Consider the following 22,653-nt stretch of genomic DNA (forward strand, 5'->3'; position numbering starts at 1 on the left):
AATTAGCTTGAGAAGATCAGCTCAGTTAACCTGAACAAACTGTTAGCTAGCTAACTAGCCGGCAAACACACTGATGTTAATGTGAACACGCTAACGCTAGCTGCTACTAGCTACGTTAGCTAGTGTGCTAATCAGATGTGTTAACAACAAGACAGTGATGTTAGCTGACCAGATACTATGGTTAGCTAGCTAACAAGCTGACATTATCTAAACACTAAATCAATCAGATGGATCAGTGATGAAATGATCAGTTCAGTCAGAAACAGACAGAAATTAACCGTCTGTTCAATTCTGTTGAGACGACAGAAACACAGTCAGCTGTTCAGATCTGAGGACCTCCAAGATGGCCGCCACAGGAGGCATCATCAGAATCCAGTGTAACCTCCTGTTCCTCTTCTCCTCAACAGGGAATCTTCCTGTTCCACCTGGTCAACTACAAGCCGCTGACCTACAACAATGTGTATGTGTACCCCTGGTGGGGCGAGGTGATTGGCTGGTGTATGGCTCTGTCCTCCATGCTCTGCATCCCCGTCAGCGTGCTGTACAAACTCTTCAGAGCCAAGGGAACTTTCAAAGAGGTCAGTAGCTCACACAGCGCTGCGCGATGGCAACGCTGCGTTTTTGCATTTGTCTAAAAACGGCAGGAGTGCCATGAGGCGCCGAGGCCGAGCTTTGGCAGTTTTTTTCACTAGCCATCCAATCACGTTGGAGGAGGGGCGGGACAACGTCATATCCTACAACTTGGGAACAACAACAATGATGGAGAAACTGATTTTTTTACTAACTAGTAAGCTAGCTAACTAACTTCTCTACCAAATGTTGTGGTTGTTCTTCTTAAGATTGTTAGCTAACTTTTTTTGTTTAAGATTATTTTTTGGCATTTCCTCCTTTTTATTAGATAGTTTAAAGTAAAGAGAGAGACAGGAAAGACAGAGAGAGAGAGGGAGGACATGCGACAACCCAGCATGTTGTGTTTACATGGTGTGTGCTTCATCCCACTGAGCCACCGGGACGTCCTGACTGTTAGCTAACTTGATAACAGACAGGTCAATCTGAAGTCCTCAGCTGTGTTGAATGCAACATGATCTCACACAAATACGTGAAATGAACACGACCTCTGAAACGCCGATTTACGTACTGTGACACGAATTATGTGAAAATAACGTTTCTCCACCACAAACTGAATTACGCTCCTGCGCAACGAATTGAAATATGTTCCAAAGTTTAGGCAACTAAAACAACTTGGTTAATGTTGTTGAAAGGCTTTGGTCGGTTAAATAAGAAAAACGCTGGGATTTGAGCTCCAGTCGGCGGCAGCAGAGTCAAGCTCATCCCCATCCTCCGCCCGCCGGTCACCGAGCTGCTGAGACTCTGCTGCCTGTTTACAGTCGTGTTCCTTCACGTTTTGTGTGAGATCATGTTGGTCGGATGCTAGATGTGTATCTCTGCCGGTGTTCTGGGTGGTTCTCCGGGTCGGTCCTAGCTAACGGTGTTGTGTGTTGCGCAGCGCTGGGCCCACCTGACCCGGCCCGTGTGGGGAGCGCACCACCTGGAGTACATGGCCCCCGACACCGACATCAAGTCTCTGGCCTCGCTGTCGCCCGGCACCGACGACAACAAGGTCATCATCTTCGAGAGCGTCATGTAAGCCGCTCCGTCCGCCCCGCCCCCCCGCGACAAGATGGCCGACACCTCGCCGCCGCACCCGACCCGCCGACCGGCCGGTTCCAGTTACTGATCTGTGAAATGGATTTGGATCGATTGATCGGCCCGGCTCCTCGACACCAAACGTCTCTGAGCAGACAGAAGCAAACGCTCCGAGTCGCCGGAAGACTTTTAACTGTTAAAGGATGGAAAAGGGAACGAGACAGATGAGGCAGCTCCTCCGGGACCTTTTAGAAATACTAAACCACTAACGCTTCCGTTTACAGATTTCCCCAAAAATTGTGAAGTAATCCAGCGTGTAACTGGCAAAGGGCTTCGACTACACCGGTTATCCTCTAAAAATTGTGAATATTGGCGAATATTGTTCCTGGCACTTTATTAAAAAGACATTAATGAATTAACCAAATCTATCGCAAAATTACAAATCCTGGAGGGGCTGAAGAGCCGAGAACAGATTCTACTCTCAATAGAATCTAAAAGCTGCTGATCTGAATCTACTGAATGTCTTCTGTCCGGCTGGAGGGTTTGTGTCCTCCATCTTGGATGTGGGGTATCGATGCAATCTTGTCTTGGGGTGGGAGGGTGGGGGTGGGGATGGGGAGGGGGGGGGGTCTGGGCAGACACACACAGACAGACAACACACACACACACACACACACACGCGCGCGCACACACACACACACACACACACTGTCCTGTGTGTCTCCTCAGCTGTTCGTGTCCATTAGTGTTCGTCGCCTCACAGTCGGCCATTACACATGCAGCCTGGGAGGGAAGCAGGACGTAACATCATAATAATACTAATAAAATAATAATATAAAACTACATCAACAGAGCAACCTTCACACTGACAAACAGGTTACATGGGTTCCTTTTTTTTTTTTTGTTGTAATTGTGCAGCAGATGAGCTCAGAGTCTACAGACTGATTTCTGTAAGCGTGTGTGTAAAATGTAAATTGTCACGGCTGTGTGTGTAATGGCCGTTAAGACAGAGTTCTAGACAGACAGACTGACTGAGCCCCGGAATAACCAGCGGTCCCTGAACACACCACGCTGCCAGGACGCCGGACTGAGATAACTCTGGTCCTGGACTAAACCAAGTCCTGGACTAACCAAACTCTGGTTCTGGACTACACTCAGTATTGCACTAACCTAACTCTAACTAAACCCGGTATGGGACTGACCTCGCCCTCGTAGTGAAGTCTGTAAAGTCTGATGTAAGCACTTTATAAGTGACGTTTTGATTGTGGAATCCGAGTCAGCGATCATGACCAGGATGTAAGTCCTGCACCTGGACTGCAGAGTCCTGCCGGCTGGTCGAGTCTCATCATCACAGCTCCGCTCCTCTTGACTCTATACTGTGAAAAGCGAGCGCCTACTGACCCCAGACCAGCCTCTCTCTGTCCGGCCTCCTGAGCAGTGTGCGGCTCGTGTTCGCCAGCTGACCTCCGATCTGTTTCTAAACATCCAGACCGAGGCTCGAGTCCCGCAGCGGGCCCGCGTCGGGAACAGAAGCAGGTCAAAGGTCAGGCTTCTGTTCGGTTCCCGTCAGTTCGCCCCCGGATCGACCGAAGTGCCAAACGGAGCGACCCCCCCGACCCCCGACCCCCGACCCAAGACCAGGGCTCCAGGCTGCCAATATGAACCAGTCAGCTCGTCCTCTCTGCCTAGCTCGGTCTCACGCACTGTGGCCCCTCCCACTGAGCGAGCACTTCCTGTTTCTACCATGACGCTCTTCCTGAACGCCCAACATGGCCGCCACACCACTCTGATGTTGGTGTCGTTAGGGTCCGATTGATTTTTGAAGGCCGATGCTGATATTTAGGATAGCTGCTGATAGTCACATTTTTAATGCGATATTCAACACCTTTAAAGTAATAATCGAAATAAATATCCGTTTCTGGTTTGTTTGGAATCAACAGAAGAAGAACTGGGTAGTTAGCAGGAACAGAGGAAAGAAACTTTCATCAGCAGCAATCACCGCTTATCACCAAAGATTTCACCAAAATCCCAAAAATTAGAATCTCTCAGATCGCTGCTTTAAATTTGACCAGTTTTATGTTTGATGAAAAAATTCCTAGAATTTAGACACTAAATTTAGACACTAAATTTAGACGGTTTAGACACTAAGACTCCTTAAGTTGTTAATAGAAAGAAGGTTGGACACTGTAATTCTACCATTGAATTCTCCAACTGTTCACCTAAAATGGCCACCTTAGAATCAAGATGCCTAAGATGGCGGCTGTAGATTTGTGACGTCGTCGTCACCCGAAGTTATTAAGAGAAAGATGGTTGGAAACATCAGGAAGACCGTGAGGAGGAGAAGAACAAGATTAAATCAGAATTAACTGCAGTCGGATCAGCTGATATGAGAGAGAGAGAGAGAGAGAGAGAGAGAGAGAGAGCGAGAGAGAGAGAGAGAGAGAGAGACAGAGAGAGAGCGAGCGAGAGAGAGAGACAGAGAGAGAGCGAGAGAGAGAGAGAGAGAGAGAGCGAGAGAGAGAGAGACAGAGAGAGAGCGAGGGCCACAGCTAGATGCCAAACCTTGCCTTACGTCGTTGTCTTAACTCTAGAGCCCATACGGTTGACTAGCCAAACCCAGAGTCCTGCAGGACGTCCTGCGCGGCTCCGCCCACTCCCCGTCCTCAGCAGTCTGGGGGGCGTGTCCAGAACTCTGTCTCCTAGCAACCACTAACAACCACCGACCTGTCAGCGGGAAAACATAACGATTAGAATGTAAGATATACTAAAACAAACTACATTTGCACATTGTTGTAAAATAATATCGCTAGCACTTTTTAAAAAAAGAAATCGTGTTAGAAATAACAATTTTTGTTTTGTTTTACATATTGTAAAATGAATCAGAGATTTATTTTGTGAAGGCTTTTATTTTGCTTATACATACAGTATGAAAAATATATATATTGAATATCTTTGTGTGTTATATATTTGATGCAGTATGTAATTATGATGATGATGATGATGATTTCTGACTGATTGTTCACGTTTAGCCGGCAACACGAGCAACACAGCAACACAGCAACTAGTATGAGCAACTCATACCGACAACTCCTCTGCCTCCAGCTGCAGGCTACCTCACTCCTCCAGCCCTCCGACTGGAACCTGAAAACGAACCGTCTTTATCTTCGTAAGCAAACCTCCCCGCTGAGGATTGTGGGAAACGGCGTCTGCGTGGAGCCGGACCGCCCGGCGGACCGAAGCGTTTCCCTCGGTCCGGTCTGTGTTGCGGGTTGGAAGGCTCCGCAGCACCGGAGAGGGTTTTCACACAAAATTCTCAATAAAATGAAAATCTGTTTGACTTCTGCCAAAAGGAAACAAAGTCTTTGTGCTGCGAAAACAAACAGCAGCTGACTTCTAAAACACTTTTAATGAAAACTTTTGGATTTAAAACTCTAATACAGAAGCCCATTGAGGACATTATTCATACAGTTTATTTACACCATTTTCCAGTGATAATGAGTTCATTTCTCCAGACACTTTGTTTCTTGGGAAACAAATTATTTACTCTCTGCCCATAACTTTATCTAGAATTAATGAGAAAATGATGTCGGGAAAACAAAAACCATTTTCCCAAGAAAACATCAAACACATCTAGCCTACTCATTATCTCAGGAAAACTAAATGTGTTTTCTCAAGATAATGACAAAGAAAATGAACTCGTTATCACGGGATAACGGCGTAAATAAAATGTTTGAATGTATGTCCTCAATGGGCTTCCGTACTCTAATGAATTAATAGTGTGTTACATTATAAACCGCTGCACCGGTGCGACGAGCCTTTCGGCGGCGTGCGTCTGGCTAACGTGAACAACCAGCGAGGGGCGGAGCTTGTGTGGCGGGTCGCTGCGATGCAGTGATGTCACGCTCTGACACAACAAAGGGAATCTTCTTCTGTTTTTGATTTCAAATTATCAAGTGCTCAAGTGTTTGAAGAGTTCTAGCTTTAGAGTCTTTAGATCGTAGCTTTTTCTCTGTGTGTTTGAACATCAGTTTCCCTCAGACCGCCCGGCGCAGACGACCTTTCACCTCCATCTGCACGCCTGCTCTGATAAAGAGCCAGGACACGGCAGGATGATGCTTTGTTTCTTTCCAACAAACTTTACTAAAATGACAATGTTTCTTATTTTGGCAGATGGCTAAAATTTTTTATTAAATTTGCGTTTTCTAATTGAAGAACCGAGCTGCTCTGCAGGCTGAGTAACTGCCTCCTCTGACTCTGCCATTTTAAACAGTAACCAGGAAGTTCATCGCTCCAGGTGACGGTTGGCTGAAAACTCAAACTGATGCTGTGTACTGACCAGTGTGCAGTAGAAATACACATACTGCCATCTAAAGAACATGCAGTACTAATACACGTACTAAGTATGCAGTAAGAATACAAATACTACCAAAATAAATAGTTTGGAGCAGAAACAGTAAAACTTTCAAAAAATAAACCTCACTTCATGATTTTTTAAATCCATAATCAGCGTGATTTGTTCCATATTTGGTTTATTTTTCTCAGATTTAACTAAATGACTAAATATTATTTAGGAAGTCAGTATGAGTTTTCAGACTCGCGCCAATCAAATCCAGAGAAGAACTCCTTGGTACTATATATGGTAAATCATTCATATTAGATATCACCATAAAGAATGTCCCTCTTACCAAATATACAGGAACCATTTCCTGTCCAAACCGGTCCAGCAGCAGAAGTGATCTCACATCGCCACGCCTCCGTGTAAACAACAGAGGACTGGAGAAATTTAAACAGTAGGCTATTATAAACTCGCTGTGGGCTGTCATTCAAACCAATCACTGGGCGGAGCTATGGGCGGAGCTAAAGACAGCTATGGGCGGAGCTAAAGACGGAGCTATGGGCGGAGCTAAAGACAGAGCTATGGGCGGAGCTAAAGACAGAGCTATGGGCGGAGCTAAAGACAGAGCTATGGGCGGAGCTATGGGCGGAACCTGGCACTGCAACTCACTTGTAGCCTACTGTCGCAGGAACAACAAGGAAGTTGCTACAGTTAGGTAGCTAGCAAAAAACAACGCACAATCAACGCTGGAGAATATTAGAGAAGACCAACGGTCAGCAGTAAAAACATCAGAACACTCAGATGTTTGTTGTTTTGCAGACTGAAAAACAGCAGAATCTTCAGCTGAAAGCTTCATGACTCAAACTTACTGAGGAAACTGCTGCAAATAGCTAGCTCAATTAGCTCAAATTTACTCGCCAAACTAGCTAGCATTGTAGCTAAGCTAACGATGGAAACTTGTTCTACCAGCAGAAAAACAAACCAGAAGCCGTTTCCTGTTACCCCAGCTGTTATAACGAGGATTTCTCCAGATCTCTGTTGTTTTACACCGAAGTGAAGCTCCAGCAGATCAGAAGAGACCAGATCTGGTTTCGGTTCGTCTGCTAATCCAGTTTGAAACTGTTTGAGCCTGTGAACCTGCTGTCCCAACTCACTGAGCGTATCTAGAGATTATGTGGTTTATTATTTTAACTAGTGAGATTAATTATCAAAGATAACTTTAGAGAGATTACAGTAATGTGATTTAAGTGCCACTGAGGTGTCTGCATGACACATGACTGTATTTCACTGACACAACTAACCTGAGGCAGTATTTTAAAGAAAATTAATGATCAAACTGACATTTTAAGTTTAGAATATCTCTTTTTTTTAAATCAATGTTTTATTATTTCCTGATTTTTTTTTTTTATATATCTAGTCTCTCGTCATAGACTGTAGCTTGGGTGGGTCAAAAGGTGAATACCTGTAGTCATTTAAGAAAAAAGTAGGAAAATTAACTTAAAATGAAATGTACATTACCAAAATCTGATGTTGTTTGGTGTCATTTTGTCTCTGCTCTGCCAAAACTGCTGTGACAGTATCTTTCCTCCAAACCTCGGGCTGAAAACTGTAAACTGGGAGGGAAATTACACTCAGAAACCAGCATACTGTACACTTTACAGGTACTGTCAACTTTACACTTTGCTGTAAAACTGTAAACTTAGCAGATTTTCTAATGACTGTACAGATGATTCTACTGTGTTGTAACGATTCAGATGCTAATTAAGGTATTTTCAAAAGGTTTGAATGATGACTTTTATTTTAACAGTGAACGATCAAATGAATTACACATTATTAAGGTGATTGTGTGTAAAGATTTATTATTGCAAATTTTGGAATCAGCTATGCAAAGTCGGTTGCAAAGAGGTTGAGTCTGTTTGTGTGGAGCGTCCAGACAGGCAGCAGAGAGACAACATGGCAGCCGCTCGCCGCACCATTTTGCTTCCCTGATTGGATTAAACCAAACGCTGATTGAAGCGGTGAGACCAGGAGAAAGGAGGCGGGTTGTGACTAGATTAAAACCAACGCAGAATCCAGATTTTGTTACTTATCACCCAAACTGTTGAAAACTGTTGACAATATTTGATGTTTCATTCCCAAATGAGAAATAGGGAAATTGACATCCTTGGTTGACTAAATGAGACACTTAAAAACTGGAGCATCTACATTTTACAGAATAATGAATGATGAGCTGACAAAATGGCTGTATAAAGTATAAATAGAAATAAACTGTTTAAATGCCTTTTTTATAAAGTGTCAAACTGTCCATTTGATTTACTGCCTCATCTAAATGAAGAAAGCCTGACACTTACTGGAGACTTCCTTTATTCTGTCCAGGTAAAATAAAACCGTAAAGCAACCGAATTAACATTAAAACATGTCACTTTGTTTCAGAGCTAATTACATATTTCAATAGTAATTAGTTGTTTTAATGTCAAGTAGATGTTTCAATGCTAATTAGTTGTTTCAATGCTAATTAAACATGTCAACGCTAATTAGAAGTTTCAATGCGAATTAGATGTTTCAATGCTAATTAAACATGTCAATGCTAATTAGATGTTTCAATGCTAATTAAACATGTCAACGCTAATTAGAAGTTTCAATGTGAATTAGATGTTTCAATGCTAATTAAACATGTCAATGCTAATTAGATGTTTCAATGCTAATTAAACATGTCAACGCTAATTAGAAGTTTCAATGCGAATTAGAAGTTTCAATGCGAATTAGATGTTTCAGTGCTAATTAGATGTTTCAGTGCGAATTAGATGTTTCAGTGCTAATTGAGGGAAACTTGTCAGCCTAGCTAACATGAAAACATCCCAGATCATTTAGTTACAGATCTTCCGTATCAGTCGGCACTCTGCTTGACGTTTTACATTCTGATCTTTTTGACAGCCAAATTAATTCAGTCGCTAATAAAAAAAAAATCAACTTCAGCTTTTGTAACTTTAAGCACATTGTGTGAAAGTTACATTTGTCTTTTAAACAGACGGTGGGGGATAGGAGAGGAGCGTTGTGTCCAAAATGCTGAAAATTAAACTTAAAAAATATTGTATCCCCTAAACCAGTTATTTACCCCAAATTCCTTCATCGCTGCTAACAGAGTTCTTAGCGAGTCGCTCAGTGCTGCCACCTGTCTGTCTGCCTGTCTGCCTGTCTGTCTGCCTGTCTGTCCACCCAGGGTTTTGGTAAAGGATACTGTCGAGCATCTCCGCTGTCGGCAGGTTTCCACCGGTACAGAGCGTCTGGTTTCCCAAAACCATCTCAACTTAAATATTGTTTTCCCCTCCTGTGTAACTGCACCATGCTGAACCAGACCAGCACACAACAGCTTTCCATTATATTTTCCTTGCAGCAAGGTTAGCATAGTTTTGGATTTTTTTTTTTTATAGTTTTGGATTTTTATTTCAATTTAGTTTTGCTTTGCTCATCGACTTATAATGGATGTGTTCAGTATCCAGGTTGTTTGGGAAGCTGACCTCAGATCTGATGTTGACTGCTGTCTAACAGTGGAACCATCAGACTCCGAGGTTAAAATCAGACGTTCTCCTGTGGAAACGCCGTCTGAGGGCTGGAAACAGACTGCAGGGCTGACCTGAGACCAGTCTGCAGAGCTGGAAGACATGCTAACACTACTGAAGGTCTGCATCTATCACATGCAGTAAAAGTATGGTTAGAAACACACATGATAACTCATAACGCCGTATATTCAACTAAATTACAGCCATGATGTAGCTAACGTAGCTAGCAGCGGCTAGCGTTAGCATGTTCACATTAACATCGGTGTGTTTGCCGGCTAGTTAGCTAGCTAACAGTTTGTTCAGGTTAACTGAGCTGACTCTTCTCAAGCTACAACTCAGAGTGTTTTGGAGTAGAGACTAGGGCTAAAGACAAGACAGTTTACTGTGTCACAGTAACCAAATCCACCTTATCACACTATTCACTTTGAAACTGTCACTAGTTTTTTTCAGTCTCTCTGGTGCAGAAACTAAATCCTGATTCCTGATGATTTAAGAAGCGCGTGTTATTTTAAGTCCTGCTGGTCAAACCAAACCAAACCAAACCAAACCAAACCAAACCAAACCAAGCAGTGCTAACAGAGACAAGGCCTCATGTCAGGACTCAGCTCAGCTCTGCTCTGTTTCCAGCCCGAACCGCACCACACTGTACCTCATGTTAACCATGTTAACCATGTTAACCATGTTAATCATGTTAACCATGTAATCATGTTAACCATGTTAATCATGTTAACCATGTAATCATGTTAACCATGTTAATCATGTTAACCATGTTAATCATGTTAACCATGTTAATCATGTTAATTCAGCGTCTGTCATTCTTGTAACTCTGTCTCAATGTGACTTCCTGTAAACACCAGTCTTCCATTCTTAACAGTAGATTAGAGGATCGATTAGGAGATAATTAGCTTAATTAAAGATGTATTAATGATATTAATATCATTCAGGGCTTGAACTTAACACCAGCCACCAGCCAATCACTGCTGAGTCCGTCCGCTCCACTCGAGTCTTTTCTATCCTGTAAACTGTGGCCGGTTTGATGAAGAGTTAGCTTCATGCCCTGATGACATCACCTGTGTCTCATTGACCTTTGACCCCTGTGAGCCGTGCTGCTGGAGGGTCTCCATGCTGTAAAGCCACTGTGATCACTGTGCTCAAACCTTCATTCACTACTGACTAAACCAATGGCAATAAAACTAACTTCATGATTAAACTTCTCTGTCTGTCATTATTGGGTCTGGGATGAAGGGAGATTTACTAATATAATAATAATATATTATATGAATGTATTATTAAGTAATATTTGTATATGATGAGCACTGATATACAGTATACAGGCTGTTTGGAAAGTCTGGAACCATAGGACAGGAACACTACAGAGTTTTTATTTTCTAGTTTTTCTATTTTCTGTCTTTATTTTCCCCACACACACTAGTAGGATTAAACAGATATCTCAGGGCCGATTCTTCGGGTCAATATTGGCCGTTAAATAATTTTTGGATATCGGCCAATCAGAGTTGTCAGTAAAAACCATGACCAATGACAAACCTCCTTTGACGAGTCGTTGTAGACAGGAACAGTGGAGCAGCTGAGCTCCAGTGGGCGGGGCTTCTGACTGACATTTAGGTTCAAGAACGTAAGTCACAAAAAATACGATGAATGAAAGTATGAATGAGGATCTGACAGCAGTCTGTAAACCTGTGAAACCATGTGGGGGAAGTCTCCAGTGGAAATCACCAGACTGTTGATATGAGGAGTGAAACGTCTGAGAAATACTCAAGTTTTCAACTGAATTGTTCTGTATTGCAGAGGTGTGACCAAGTCAACTTTGCTCGAGTCCCAAGTCATGTGACTCGAGTCCCCACCTCTGCTGTATTGTGAATTGTAAGAAGGCAGCCGAGTCAAAATGTCTGGCTGGGTGTGTACTCATCTTGAATATGTAAAATAAGAGGAGGGGACTCGAGTCACATGACTTGGACTCATGTCTCAGTTTTAATAGCTTGAGTCTTGACTTGCTGCATGAAGAGAAGACTTGAGACTTGACTTGACTTGGGTTCTGGTGACTTGGGACTTGACTCTGACTTGTAGTTTGATGACTTGAAAAGGTTTCTAAAGTCTTGACTTGAGATCTTGTGTTTGTGTAAATGACTTAGATTGAAAGTGATGAGATTTAAATTCTGTTTTCTGAATTTGTATGGAATGATTGAATTTATTGAAGTTGAAACTGATTATAGAAATCAAACTCATGATGCTCTTACCAAGTTTTTATCCTATTAAAACCATATTGCATTGAAAAGTCCTAGATATTTAGTTTTCTTTAAGATATTAAATTGATACTGGACTCTTGATTTGTTCTGACTTGACTTGCTGTTCTACATTTAGACTTGAGACTTGACATTAATGACATGGACTTGACTTGGTGATCTACATTTAGATTTGGGACTTGAGACTTGTGCCCCAAGACTTGAGACAGACTTGGGACTCGAGCAGAGTTGACTCATGTTGCATTATATTTTATGTAAAGTGTTTCCCTTCAGTCTACTGTGTGAAACGTTGCCGTTCCTTGCAGCTCTTGTTCTCTACCTGCTGGTCCCGGTCTGGCTCTGCTCCTTAACAACAGGCTGGATTTCCAGGAAGAGAAGAGACGGACTGACTGGAGCTTAAAAAAGTTCCAGCCTGCGAAGTGAAGTTTCCCCCGTCAGCGTTTTTAGACACAAGGCCTCGGTCCGGTCGGCTGTGAAAGGCGATCCGGTGAGATGTTGAGAGGCGAGGCGAGGCGGCTGGAACCGGTTTCTAATGCCAAACGGACAGATAGAGGAGCAGCTGCCTTATTAAGACAGAGAGAAGAAGAGGGGGAGGAGGAAGAGAAGGAGGGAGAGGAGGAGGAAGAGGGGAAAGAGGAGGTGAAGCTGGGAAAGCTATGTTTAGCTAGCAGGAGGCAGGGAGCAGAGACAGACTGACGTTTCATAATATTTCAGTGTTGAGTTCAGATGAATTCATGTTTCACAGAAAATAATTTAATCTACAACTAAATTAAATAAGCTTTCATTCACCAAACTAAGCTGAACTTTATTGATGCTGCAGTCAGATCAGCGCAGCAGTACAGAACAGAGGTGAAAGGTACTAAAAGATAATTATTTAATTATAAACAGAGCGTCTCTATCATGCTGATAAAATGTTTCTTCACAGGGGCTCAGTGTCTTGCTCAAGGACACTTCAGCAGAGTGTGTGTGTGTGTGTGTGTGTGTGTGTGTGTGTGTGTGTGTGCTATATCACCTGCTGCTTTAGAGAAAAACAACCTGCAGCTCTGAGTCTGCTGTGAGAACGGCCGAGTCGACTTTCTGCACTGAACTATTTTCAGGAACTTTTGTTCCTCGCCAACAGACGACCAGGAACTTTTTCCTTCTAGCAGGCGACTATTTTAAAAGTCTTCACACCAAACTGACTTAACCGACGACTCTTGAGATCTAGAGTTGGCCTTGCTGTGCAGAACTATTTTAATGAACTACTTTTTAAACGGAAAGGCTGTTACACACCGGAAGATTCGTGCGACAAATGCACGCACCGTCCGTCACTGTGTCTTACAGTAATGAACTATTTTATCACCATGGAGAAAAGCCTCGCCACTACACTTAAAATAACTATTTCTTTGCCAGTGAGAAAGCGATGCTGATACAGTCTCCGCTCTACACAGAACTGTTTTAAAGAATTATTTTTTGACACTAAGAAATGCCTCACCTGTCGTGTTTCTTTCTACACAGAACCATTTCAAGGAACTATTTATTTTTTTCCACTGAGAACTGCCTCGCTGGTGCCGCTCCCAATCTACACAGAACTATTTATAGGGACTATTTTTAGGTGACCACCGCGTCAGTCCAGTAACTCAGCCGCACACTGCTAACTTATTTTCTAATTTGGCACATAGTCTTTAAAAATCTTCTCATGACCCGCAGGTCAGAGTGACATGGACTTTGGCAGGTAGATTAGTTGGGTGTGTCTTCACTTAGTTTACAAAAAGCTAAGAGATCAGTCAAAAACGGCCAAGATATTAACCTATCAACTTTCAAAAATTTGCACAAAAAGTTCCACTGACTGTAAAATCATGACAAAGTGATAAATCCATTTGAAACTCTGCAGGTTGGTCAGAAACATCACTTGAAAGAAATCTGCCAAGCCACAAGTTGATGTGTTTGTGATTTGAAGAAAATATCGCCAATTAAGCTTCTGTTATATTATGATAATAACAAAGACTCCAATACCCACAATGCTTTGCAGGGCAATCAGAGAACTCAGTGCATTCTGTGTCACCTGTTGGTAACCTGCTCAGATTCTTTTGTTTTCTGGCCCTTTGAGAAAACCTGCTGGTCTGCACAGAACTATTTAAAGGAACTATTTTGTTAGCATTGAGAATCATGTAATGCAGCAGTGTGTTTGTGTGTGTGTGTGTGTGTGTGTGTGTGTGTGTGTGTGAGAGAGTCTATATTTACCAGGCGGTACAATCCGCAGTCTCAGGTGTCATCATGGTCAGCCTGTCAGCAGGGTTGCCAGGTCAGGTTATCAGTCATCCACCAAACCATTCCTTAAAATCCAAACCCACTTCAACAGGAGAGGAGAGGAGAGGAGAGGAGAGGAGAGGAGGGGAGGACAGGAAGACAGGAAGAGAGAGGAGGAGGGGAAAGGAGAGGAGAGGAGAGGAAGAGAGAGGAGAGGAGGAGAGGAGAGGAAGAGAGAGGAGGAGGGGAAAGGAGAGGAGAGGAGAGGAAGAGAGAGGAGAGGAGGGGAGGAGAGGAAGAAAGAGGAAGAGGGGAAAAGGAGAGGAAAGGAGAGGAAGAGAGAGGAGAGGAGAGGAGGAGAGGAAAGGAGAGGAGAGGAAGAGAGAGGAAGAGAGAGGAGAGGAAGAGAGAGGAGAGGAGGGGAGGAGAGGAAAGGAGAGGAGGAGAGGAAAAGAGAGGAGAGGAGAGGAGGAGAGGAAAGGAGAGGAAGAGAGAGGATAGGAGAGGAGAGGAAAGGAGAGGAGAGGAGGAGAGGAAAGGAGAGGAGAGGAGAGGAAGAGAGGAGAGGAGATCCAAGCTATATCCAGTTCATGAAAAGGTTCAAGGAAATATCATATAAGCACACAACTAAAACATATAAAGAAGCAATAAAAATGGTAGAAAATAATCAAACAAAAGCAAAAGACTATAAATAGAATTGTTGTAAACACGCTGCTGACAGCTCCAACACATCCAGCAGATTGCTAAAGTGAGTACGAGACAGAAATGGAGAACATTTGTGTCGTTCTCTCAAGAAGAACAAACTGTTCTAATGAATAAATATGAGCAAAACAAAAACATCAGAACAGTGAGAAGACTGACCGCTGCTGCAGAGGAAAACTGTCAGTTCTTATCCGTCCGTCATGAAGACTCGCTGTCCGTTGACACACTGAGGCTGTGGAGAGATTCAGATTCACAAACTCTCATGCTGCTCAGAGCTTCAGCTCACTGAGTCTGCCACAGTCGGCCTAAAGTTCCTTCACTGTTGATACGGTCAGCTGATGAAAACGACCTGCTGGTTGTTAGAAGCCTCTCTTATAGCCACAGTGGGCCGATGGCCTGGAAATGCTACAAACATTAATTATACCTGATGTAGCCTAATAATACTATATCAATTTCAATCAGCTTTATTGGCATGACAAGTAACACCTATGTTGCCGTTATATCTCTGATATAATGAATCATCACGGAAAGCGGAGTGTTTGTACCGGTCTGTAAACACCGTCGCCGTGCCAACAGCACTTCTCCTGTTCGGTTCTTTTTCTTATCTGTCAGAATGAAAAGTTTCTGTTCCTATCAGGATCCTGTAGGAACGCTGACTCAGTTTCCACAGAGCTGACTGGTGAGGAGGTTTATATATTGTTGCTTTGGTGTTGTGTTGGTGACGTGTTGGTGTGGTGTTGGTGACGTGTTGGTGATGTGTTGGTGATGTGTTGGTGTTGTTTTGGTGTTGTGTTGGTATTGTGTTGGTGATGTGTTGGTGACGTGTTAGTGTTGTTTTGGTGTTGTTTTGGTGTTGTGTTGGTATTGTGTTGGTGTGGTGTTGGTGACGTGTTGGTGATGTGTTGGTGTTGTTTTGGTGTTGTTTTGGTGTTGTGTTGGTGATGCGTTGGTGATGTGTTGGTGTTGTTTTGGTGTTGTGTTGGAGTTGTTTTGGTGATGTGTTGGTGATGTGTTGGAGTTGTTTTGGTGTTGTTTTGGTGTTGTGTTGGAGTTGTTTTGGTGTTGTTTTGGTGATGTGTTGGAGTTGTTTTGGTGTTGTTTTGGTGATGTGTTGGAGTTGTTTTGGTGTTGTTTTGGTGTTGTGTTGGTGTTGTGTTGGTGATGTGTTGGTGTTGTTTTGGTGTTGTGTTGGTGATGTGTTGGTGATGTGTTGGTGTTGTTTTGGTGTTGTGTTGGTGATGTGTTGGTGTTGTTTTGGTGATGTGTTGGTGTTGTTTTGGTGTTGTGTTGGTGATGTGTTGGTGTTGTGTTGGTGTTGTGTTGGTGATGTGTTGGTGTTGTGTTGGTGTTGTGTTGGTGATGTGTTGGTGTTGTTTTGGTGTTGTGTTGGTGTTGTGTTGGTGTTGTGCTGGTGTTGCTTTGGTGTTGTGTTGGTGATGTGTTGGTGTTGTGTTGGTGTTGTTTTGGTGTTGTTTTGGTGTTGTGTTGGTGTTGTTTTGGTGTTGTGTTGGTGTTGTTTTGGTGTTGTGTTGGTGTTGTTTTGGTGTTGTGTTGCTGTTGTTTTGGTGTTGTTTTGGTGTTGTGCTGGTGATGTGTTGGTGTTGTTTTGGTGTTGTGCTGGTGATGTGTTGGTGTTGTTTTGGTGATATGTTGGTGTTGTTTTGGTGTTGTGTTGGTGATGTGTTGGTGTTGTTTTGGTGTTGCGTTGGTGATGTGTTGGTGTTGTTTTGGTGTTGTGCTGATGATGTGTTGGTGTTGTTTTGGTGTTGTGTTGGTATTGTTTTGGTGATGCGTTGGTGTTGTGTTGGTATTGTTTTGGTGATGCGTTGGTGTTGCGTAGGTGTTGTTTTGGTGATATGTTGGTGTTGTTTTGGTGTTGTGCTGGTGATGTGTTGGTGTTGTTTTGGTGTTGTGTTGGTGATATGTTGGTGTTGTTTTGGTGTTGTGTTGGTGATGTGTTGGTGTTGTTTTGGTGTTGTGCTGGTGATGTGTTGGTGTTGTTTTGGTGTTGTGTTGGTATTGTTTTGGTGATGCGTTGGTGTTGTTTTGGTGATGCGTTGGTGTTGTCTTGGTGTTGCGTTGGTGTTGTTTTGGTGATGCATTGGTGTTGCGTTGGTGATGTGTTGTTGCGTTGGTGTTTTTTGGTAATGTGTTGGTGTAGCTTTGGTGTTTTTTATTGATGTGTTGGTGTTGTCTTGGTGTTGCATTGGTGTAGCGTTGGTGTTGTTTTGGTGTTGCTTTGATGTTTTTTATTGATGTGTTGGTGTTGTCTTGGTGTTGCATTGGTGTAGCGTTGGTGTTGTTTTGGTGTTGCTTTGATGTTTTTTATTGATGTGTTGGTGTTGTCTTGGTGTTGCATTGGTGTAGCGTTGGTGTTGTTTTGGTGTTGCTTTGATGTTTTTTGTTGTTTGAACTATGAAAACAAACAGCAGCTCCCTCTGTGGGAGGACGCTGCCAAAATGGCTGCAAATATTTTCAATGATTCACAAAGAGAAACTGATCATAGCTCACAATTTTTAAATGCATTTGTTCACAAATATTTTCACAATTTGTTTTGCAATATTTTGCAAAATGTGTCACAGCTACAAAATCTATCACAATTTCCAGGTTTGTAAAAGTTTTGCAGTTGAACAAACATATAGCAGGCGTTGTGACACAGTCCAGATACTGATACGACTACACAGTTTATGTAGTTAAAGACGTCATTTCACATAGTGATACAAGTTGTAGTATATAATAATGTTCAGCTGAACAGATCTGGTCGAGTTGATTCAGATTCAGACTGAACACTGAGCAAAACCTTCAGATGGAGTCAGGACAGTAAATGAACCTGTGTAGGAACTGTGGTGGCTTGTTACAGAACATGTGGAGTTGTATGTGTATCGGACGGTACAGCATTATTTTTCCAAACCTTTTTATGCAATTTCCAAACTTTACAAGACCTGGAAATTAGCAAATTATTTATTCATACATTTGCAGACCTGTGTAGGAATCCTGGTGGAAAACAAATAGAGGAGTATAGATGGAGTCGATGTTGGGTTTATTCCATTAAAGATATGGAACAACAGTATTAATCCCCCCCACATATACACACATAGAACAAAAGAAAAAAAAAAGAAAATAAGAAATAGAGACAGATAAAAACAATCCTAAACCATTTAAAGCCAGTTCCTGATGGTTGGAAACTGTAAATTTGGATGGAGCTGATTGTATTGGAGTTTCATCAATATATAAAGACAATATCAGGACATCAGGAGATTAGAACAGCTGTAGTTACATGATGAAACATTTAGAGGAAATGGAGACGCTTATGACCAACACTGCTTTTAAATGGTTTGTTAGAGTTTCATTCCATAAAATATACTGTATATCCACGTTTGGAAAAAAAAATGCTTACTGCATGAAGAAAAATATTATGGAATATTATTATCAGCCATCTGAAGAGCTTTTGCTTTAGCTTTGTATTTTTTAAATCGATTAATGAACTTTGTGTAATTTTTGTTCTGGAAAATCGATATCTGGTTTTGGAATGAAACTCAAGTTTCTTATTTCCAATGATGTTATTCTCATTGATTTGGTCATCAGTCACCAATCCCGAGTCTCTTTAGAAAGGAATGTTGCCTATCTACGTTTCCTCAAAAACGTCGGCCAAATATCCAGAGAAACGCAGGGAAGGAAACAGGTTTTTCTGTCCACCAGCCAAAAAATCTCAACACTTCCCATCTACTTTCACTGTTTTACCATCCAACTGGAGAAATGGTAAGAGAGTATATAAGTGATCTCATGCTTAGTGGACAAAACCATCAGGCTAAATAAAAAAACAAAGTATAATAGCATATAACATAAGGCATCAACAAACCCTACTGTATCACACATATCATAACCAAACGTGAATCAAGAAATGACAGAAAGGAATAAAGGAATGGCTCCGTCTGCCCCGACAGGACAAATAAAGTTTCATCTTACTGAATGGACAGATCTGGGCACTGCAGTGCACTGTGGGAAATGACAAACTTAGAAAGAAGTCTGTGTGAAATGGAAGTGGAGTTTTATTTATGTTTTTTTAATTCATGTTTCCTGTGCAATTTTTTGAAACAAGCAAAATTATTTCAATGAAAAATTTTGAGTCTTAAACTAAAAATCCCTTGCTGAGCTTGTCATTTCTTGCAGTGTGCGGTGCGTCCATCTTGTAAACCAGGTGACAGCAAGAAAACCATAGACTGAAAAAAAAAAGATATATATATAAAAAAAAAAAAAAGATATCAGCACACCTGATAGATGCTCCCTTAGTGGTTTATTACAGCAGTTTACATATAGAACGTACAGCACTGAGAACCAGAACCCTAGAAGCCCATAATCCTAGGCTCGGTTCTACGGTTTTATGTCTTTTATACAGGACACCAACACGTGAACTGAGTGAAACATACATGAGAAGAAGAAACAGGAGAAAACAAGACAGATCACCAACTAGCTCCTCGGATAAGAGTTAGCATAGCGAATAATAAAGCAGAGCTAGCCGAGGGATTTTCACACATAACCAGCTGTATCATCAGCAAACAGTGATATCTAAAGACCGGATCAGTGTAAACGTTGCTGAATAAACCACTAAAGCAGCATGAGTCAGCTAGCAGGGATCTTCCTTATATGTTGTACCCAGACTGGTCAGGATCTTGGAAGTGCTAAGCTAGCTCACTGCTAACATTTTAATTAAGGCATGCAGCTATTAAACAATCTTAAGCATCAGAAATGTGGCAATTAACACAAAGTACAGCTAATATTGACCTCAGCCAAACTAAATTACAGCCATAATGGAGAACTTTATTAAGAACTTTATATACGTTTATTTTATGAAGGGGGATTTAATGATAAGTGCTTCCAACGCGAACTCTGAACTCTAGAAACCACATCGGCTTATCCAACCTGACTGACAGCTGCGGAGCCGATAGCGTTGAAGGGATCGGCGGTACAAACAGCAACACTAACACGCAGTTGGCTGCTGAGCGGTGACGCTGCCCGAAAATTCAGCTGCAGACAAAGTTTCAACGCAGACAAACGAGGTGACGGTGGTTCAACACGGGCCGCCGTTTCTCTGGTAGAAAACGAACGGACCGCAGAGAGTTTTGTGCAGCCGGTGCGGGTGAGAACACGCCAACGCAACACGCTGCCGTTCCTTATAGCTGCATGCCTCAAGTCAAACACCAACTCCTGCTTTCTACCCAACAATTAACACCTATGTGCATCTTTCTAACCCGACATCACCCCGTTAACTACCCGTTCATCTTTCTGAACGAACGCTTGGTCCCTTCTGAATCAGATCCCACGATTATAAAACATTACATCGACCCTTTAACCAAAAAACACCACCGAGTCAAAACCGTAGCCGACAGGATAAACCGACCCGACGAGCAAGAGGAGAGTCTTTAACCCAAATGGAAAAGGAAGGAATCAAGAACATTTCTGCTCAAATCAGTTCAAAACCAAATTACGTAAACGATGGGACTAGTGACTGTAAACCAACAGCAAGTCGGACATCGGAATTACAGAAAAGTGCCAGGCTGATTCATGTCCAAATAATCATACAAGCAGAAGACTAACAGTGAATGGGGAATGCTGAACCCGAATTCACTGTTGAAGGAGGAAACATGATTGAAGTGCGCGATGCCGTTGTTTCCGAGACGAACACAAGAAGACGACCCGCTCTCCCACAGCAGCAAATAGTGAAGGATTAGCCCAAATTTAAAGCTACCGGAGAAACATTGTTGAGGTGCGCAGCGCTGTCGCTTCAAAGCCTTTAACATGGAGAACATACCGACTCTCAAACGACAGAGAACTGGGAAGGGTCGGCTCAAATTAAGAATTACTGGAGAAAATATGACTGAAGTGTCTAATGCTTTTATTTTGAAAACGTAGACGAGGAGAAAAGTTACTAAAAATTTCAGTTGTTGTTGGAGTTTTCATTACTGAAGAGTGCAACGCTGTCATTTCACATCCTAATATTCACTCATGGAGAAAAGTGACTCTTAAACACGACAAAGTGTTTAGGAGTCACTGCAGAAAGCGTTACTGGCGAACGCAAATCCTTCAATTTCCAAAACAGTCACAGAAGGCGAACGGTTTCACGGGAAGTCGGCGCTCTCAGAGTTTATTTTGTTTTTTTCGGTGAAGATCCTCGACGGTCCGAGCGAGAGAGACGACCGCCGGGGAGTCCGCCGCTCGCGACGCGGTGATGTCACAGGACCCGGAAGTGACATCGCCGAGCGGGACGAGAGGCGGACGCAGAAGCGGCGGATGTTGTTGACGACAGCGAAGAGACGGTGATGACGATGATGATGATGATGATGAAGGGGGGGGGCGGAGCTGAAACCGTCTTCGTGCTTTTCAGTCGGATTTCTTGTCGCTGCTCGCCTGCAGAGAGAGGAAAAAAAAGGAATGAAGAGGAGAAAATAGATGAAACAATTAAATATCTGTACAGCAATTCATGAATGAACTCATCAATTCCTTCAACTGAGGAATTTGAATTTAAAAAAACCTGCAGAAAACAAAATTAGAATTGGAATTTCAAGAAGTTGCATTTAATTCAATGAAATTCTGTTAAATTCCATGTTTTTTGTTTTTTCTTTCCACATATCTGAGATTCCACATAGTGTTATATATTATCAATACTGAATATCATAAAATGTTCTGGTTCTGAGGCTTTTCCACCGCAGTAGAAAACATTTCAGATGAAAGGTCAGATATTATGTAAAACTGTCAATATTCAATCTGTAAACACAAAGCTGCCATCTCTCTCTCCCACACACACACACACACACACACACACACTTAGTTAACTGTTAGTGAACTGTAGGTAACCTAACCTGGCACTGAGTTAGCCTGACCGTGTGTGTGTGTGTGTGTGTGTGTGTGTGTGTGTGTGTGTGTGTGAGAGAGAGAGACAGACAGATGTTACTGTAATTTGACGTTTCTGTCTAAACTATGGTTTGTGTGAGAGCGAGTGTTTGTATGTTGCGGTTGTGATATTAGTGATTTCCTGACTGTCATCAAACCTCATCCTGTCTCTCTGCTGCAGTGCATTCTGGTCTCTCTGCTGCAGTGCATTCTGGAGGTGACGTCACCTCGTCTACGATTGGCCGGTTCTCCACCAAGAAGAAAAACACAACTAACTACTGAATGGAGACAGATGGAGAGTTTTCCTTTAAAGCAAATTGCACTACACTATCTGTGTGTGTGTGTGTGTGGTACTGTGCCAGTGTGTGTGTATGCAACACTAGATGCATACACATGTTAAGTGTGTGTGCTCTAGCTATCCAAGTCATGCAAACAACTGCATTGGCGTGTATTCCTGTGTATATTACATAACCATTTGTATGTTCACCACTCTCTCTGTGTGTGTGTGTGTGTGTGTGTGTGTGTATGTGTGTGTGTGTGTATGTGTGTGTGTGCCAGCTATATGCAGCCTGTGTCAGGCAGATTGATGGCGGAGCAGCTGGCTGTGTGCAGTTAGATTCATCAGATACACACAGCGCTGCAGCAGCTAAATATATCGTTAACAGAGATTCCTGCTGGACAGAGTTACACACAAACACAACAAGCCGCCTGCTCCTCTCACACCTCGCTCCCCTCCAAAGCTCCAGAAAACTGTAAGAAAACTCTTGAAATGACGCAAAATATAAAATATGATTCATGTGCGTTTCCATCAGCTGGTTGAAGTGGATAAACTGTCCGCCTGAACGAAAAAAAACACATCTACTAGAAACCTGGAGAGCGCTCGACGCCACGCATCCGACACGCATCCGACACGCCTCCGACACGCATCCGACACGTGCAGCTGAGCGCCGGGCGGCAGCGGAGCTGCTGCTGTGATTGGCCGACAGCTAGACACAAACAAGAAATCAACAAAAACACACAGTGGTGGTGG

At 42.6% G+C, this 22,653-nt stretch overlaps 3 protein-coding genes across 3 annotated transcripts in view; 2 read left to right on the forward strand and 1 right to left on the reverse strand.

Moving 5' to 3' along the window:
- The window catches only part of slc6a8 (solute carrier family 6 member 8), a 51,749-nt gene extending 49,532 nt beyond the window's left edge, over positions 1 to 2,217 (forward strand). The window contains exons 12-13 of the mRNA XM_078288177.1: positions 408 to 578; positions 1,508 to 2,217. Coding sequence (XP_078144303.1) covers positions 408 to 578; positions 1,508 to 1,648 — 312 coding nt within the window. The 3' untranslated portion in view covers positions 1,649 to 2,217. The remainder of the gene's footprint in view (positions 1 to 407; positions 579 to 1,507) is intronic.
- The window catches only part of uxt (ubiquitously-expressed, prefoldin-like chaperone), a 363,866-nt gene that overhangs the window by 238,101 nt on the left and 103,112 nt on the right, over positions 1 to 22,653 (forward strand). The window lies entirely within an intron of this gene.
- bcap31 (B cell receptor associated protein 31) overlaps positions 17,759 to 22,653 on the reverse strand; it is a 29,972-nt gene continuing 25,077 nt past the window's right edge. The window contains exon 8 of the mRNA XM_078288197.1: positions 17,759 to 21,140. Within this exon, the coding sequence (XP_078144323.1) occupies positions 21,114 to 21,140 (27 nt within the window). The 3' untranslated portion in view covers positions 17,759 to 21,113. The remainder of the gene's footprint in view (positions 21,141 to 22,653) is intronic.

The sequence above is a fragment of the Centroberyx gerrardi genome, chromosome 14 (assembly GCF_048128805.1).
Source record: "Centroberyx gerrardi isolate f3 chromosome 14, fCenGer3.hap1.cur.20231027, whole genome shotgun sequence".
Taxonomy (NCBI): Eukaryota; Metazoa; Chordata; class Actinopteri; order Beryciformes; family Berycidae; genus Centroberyx; species Centroberyx gerrardi.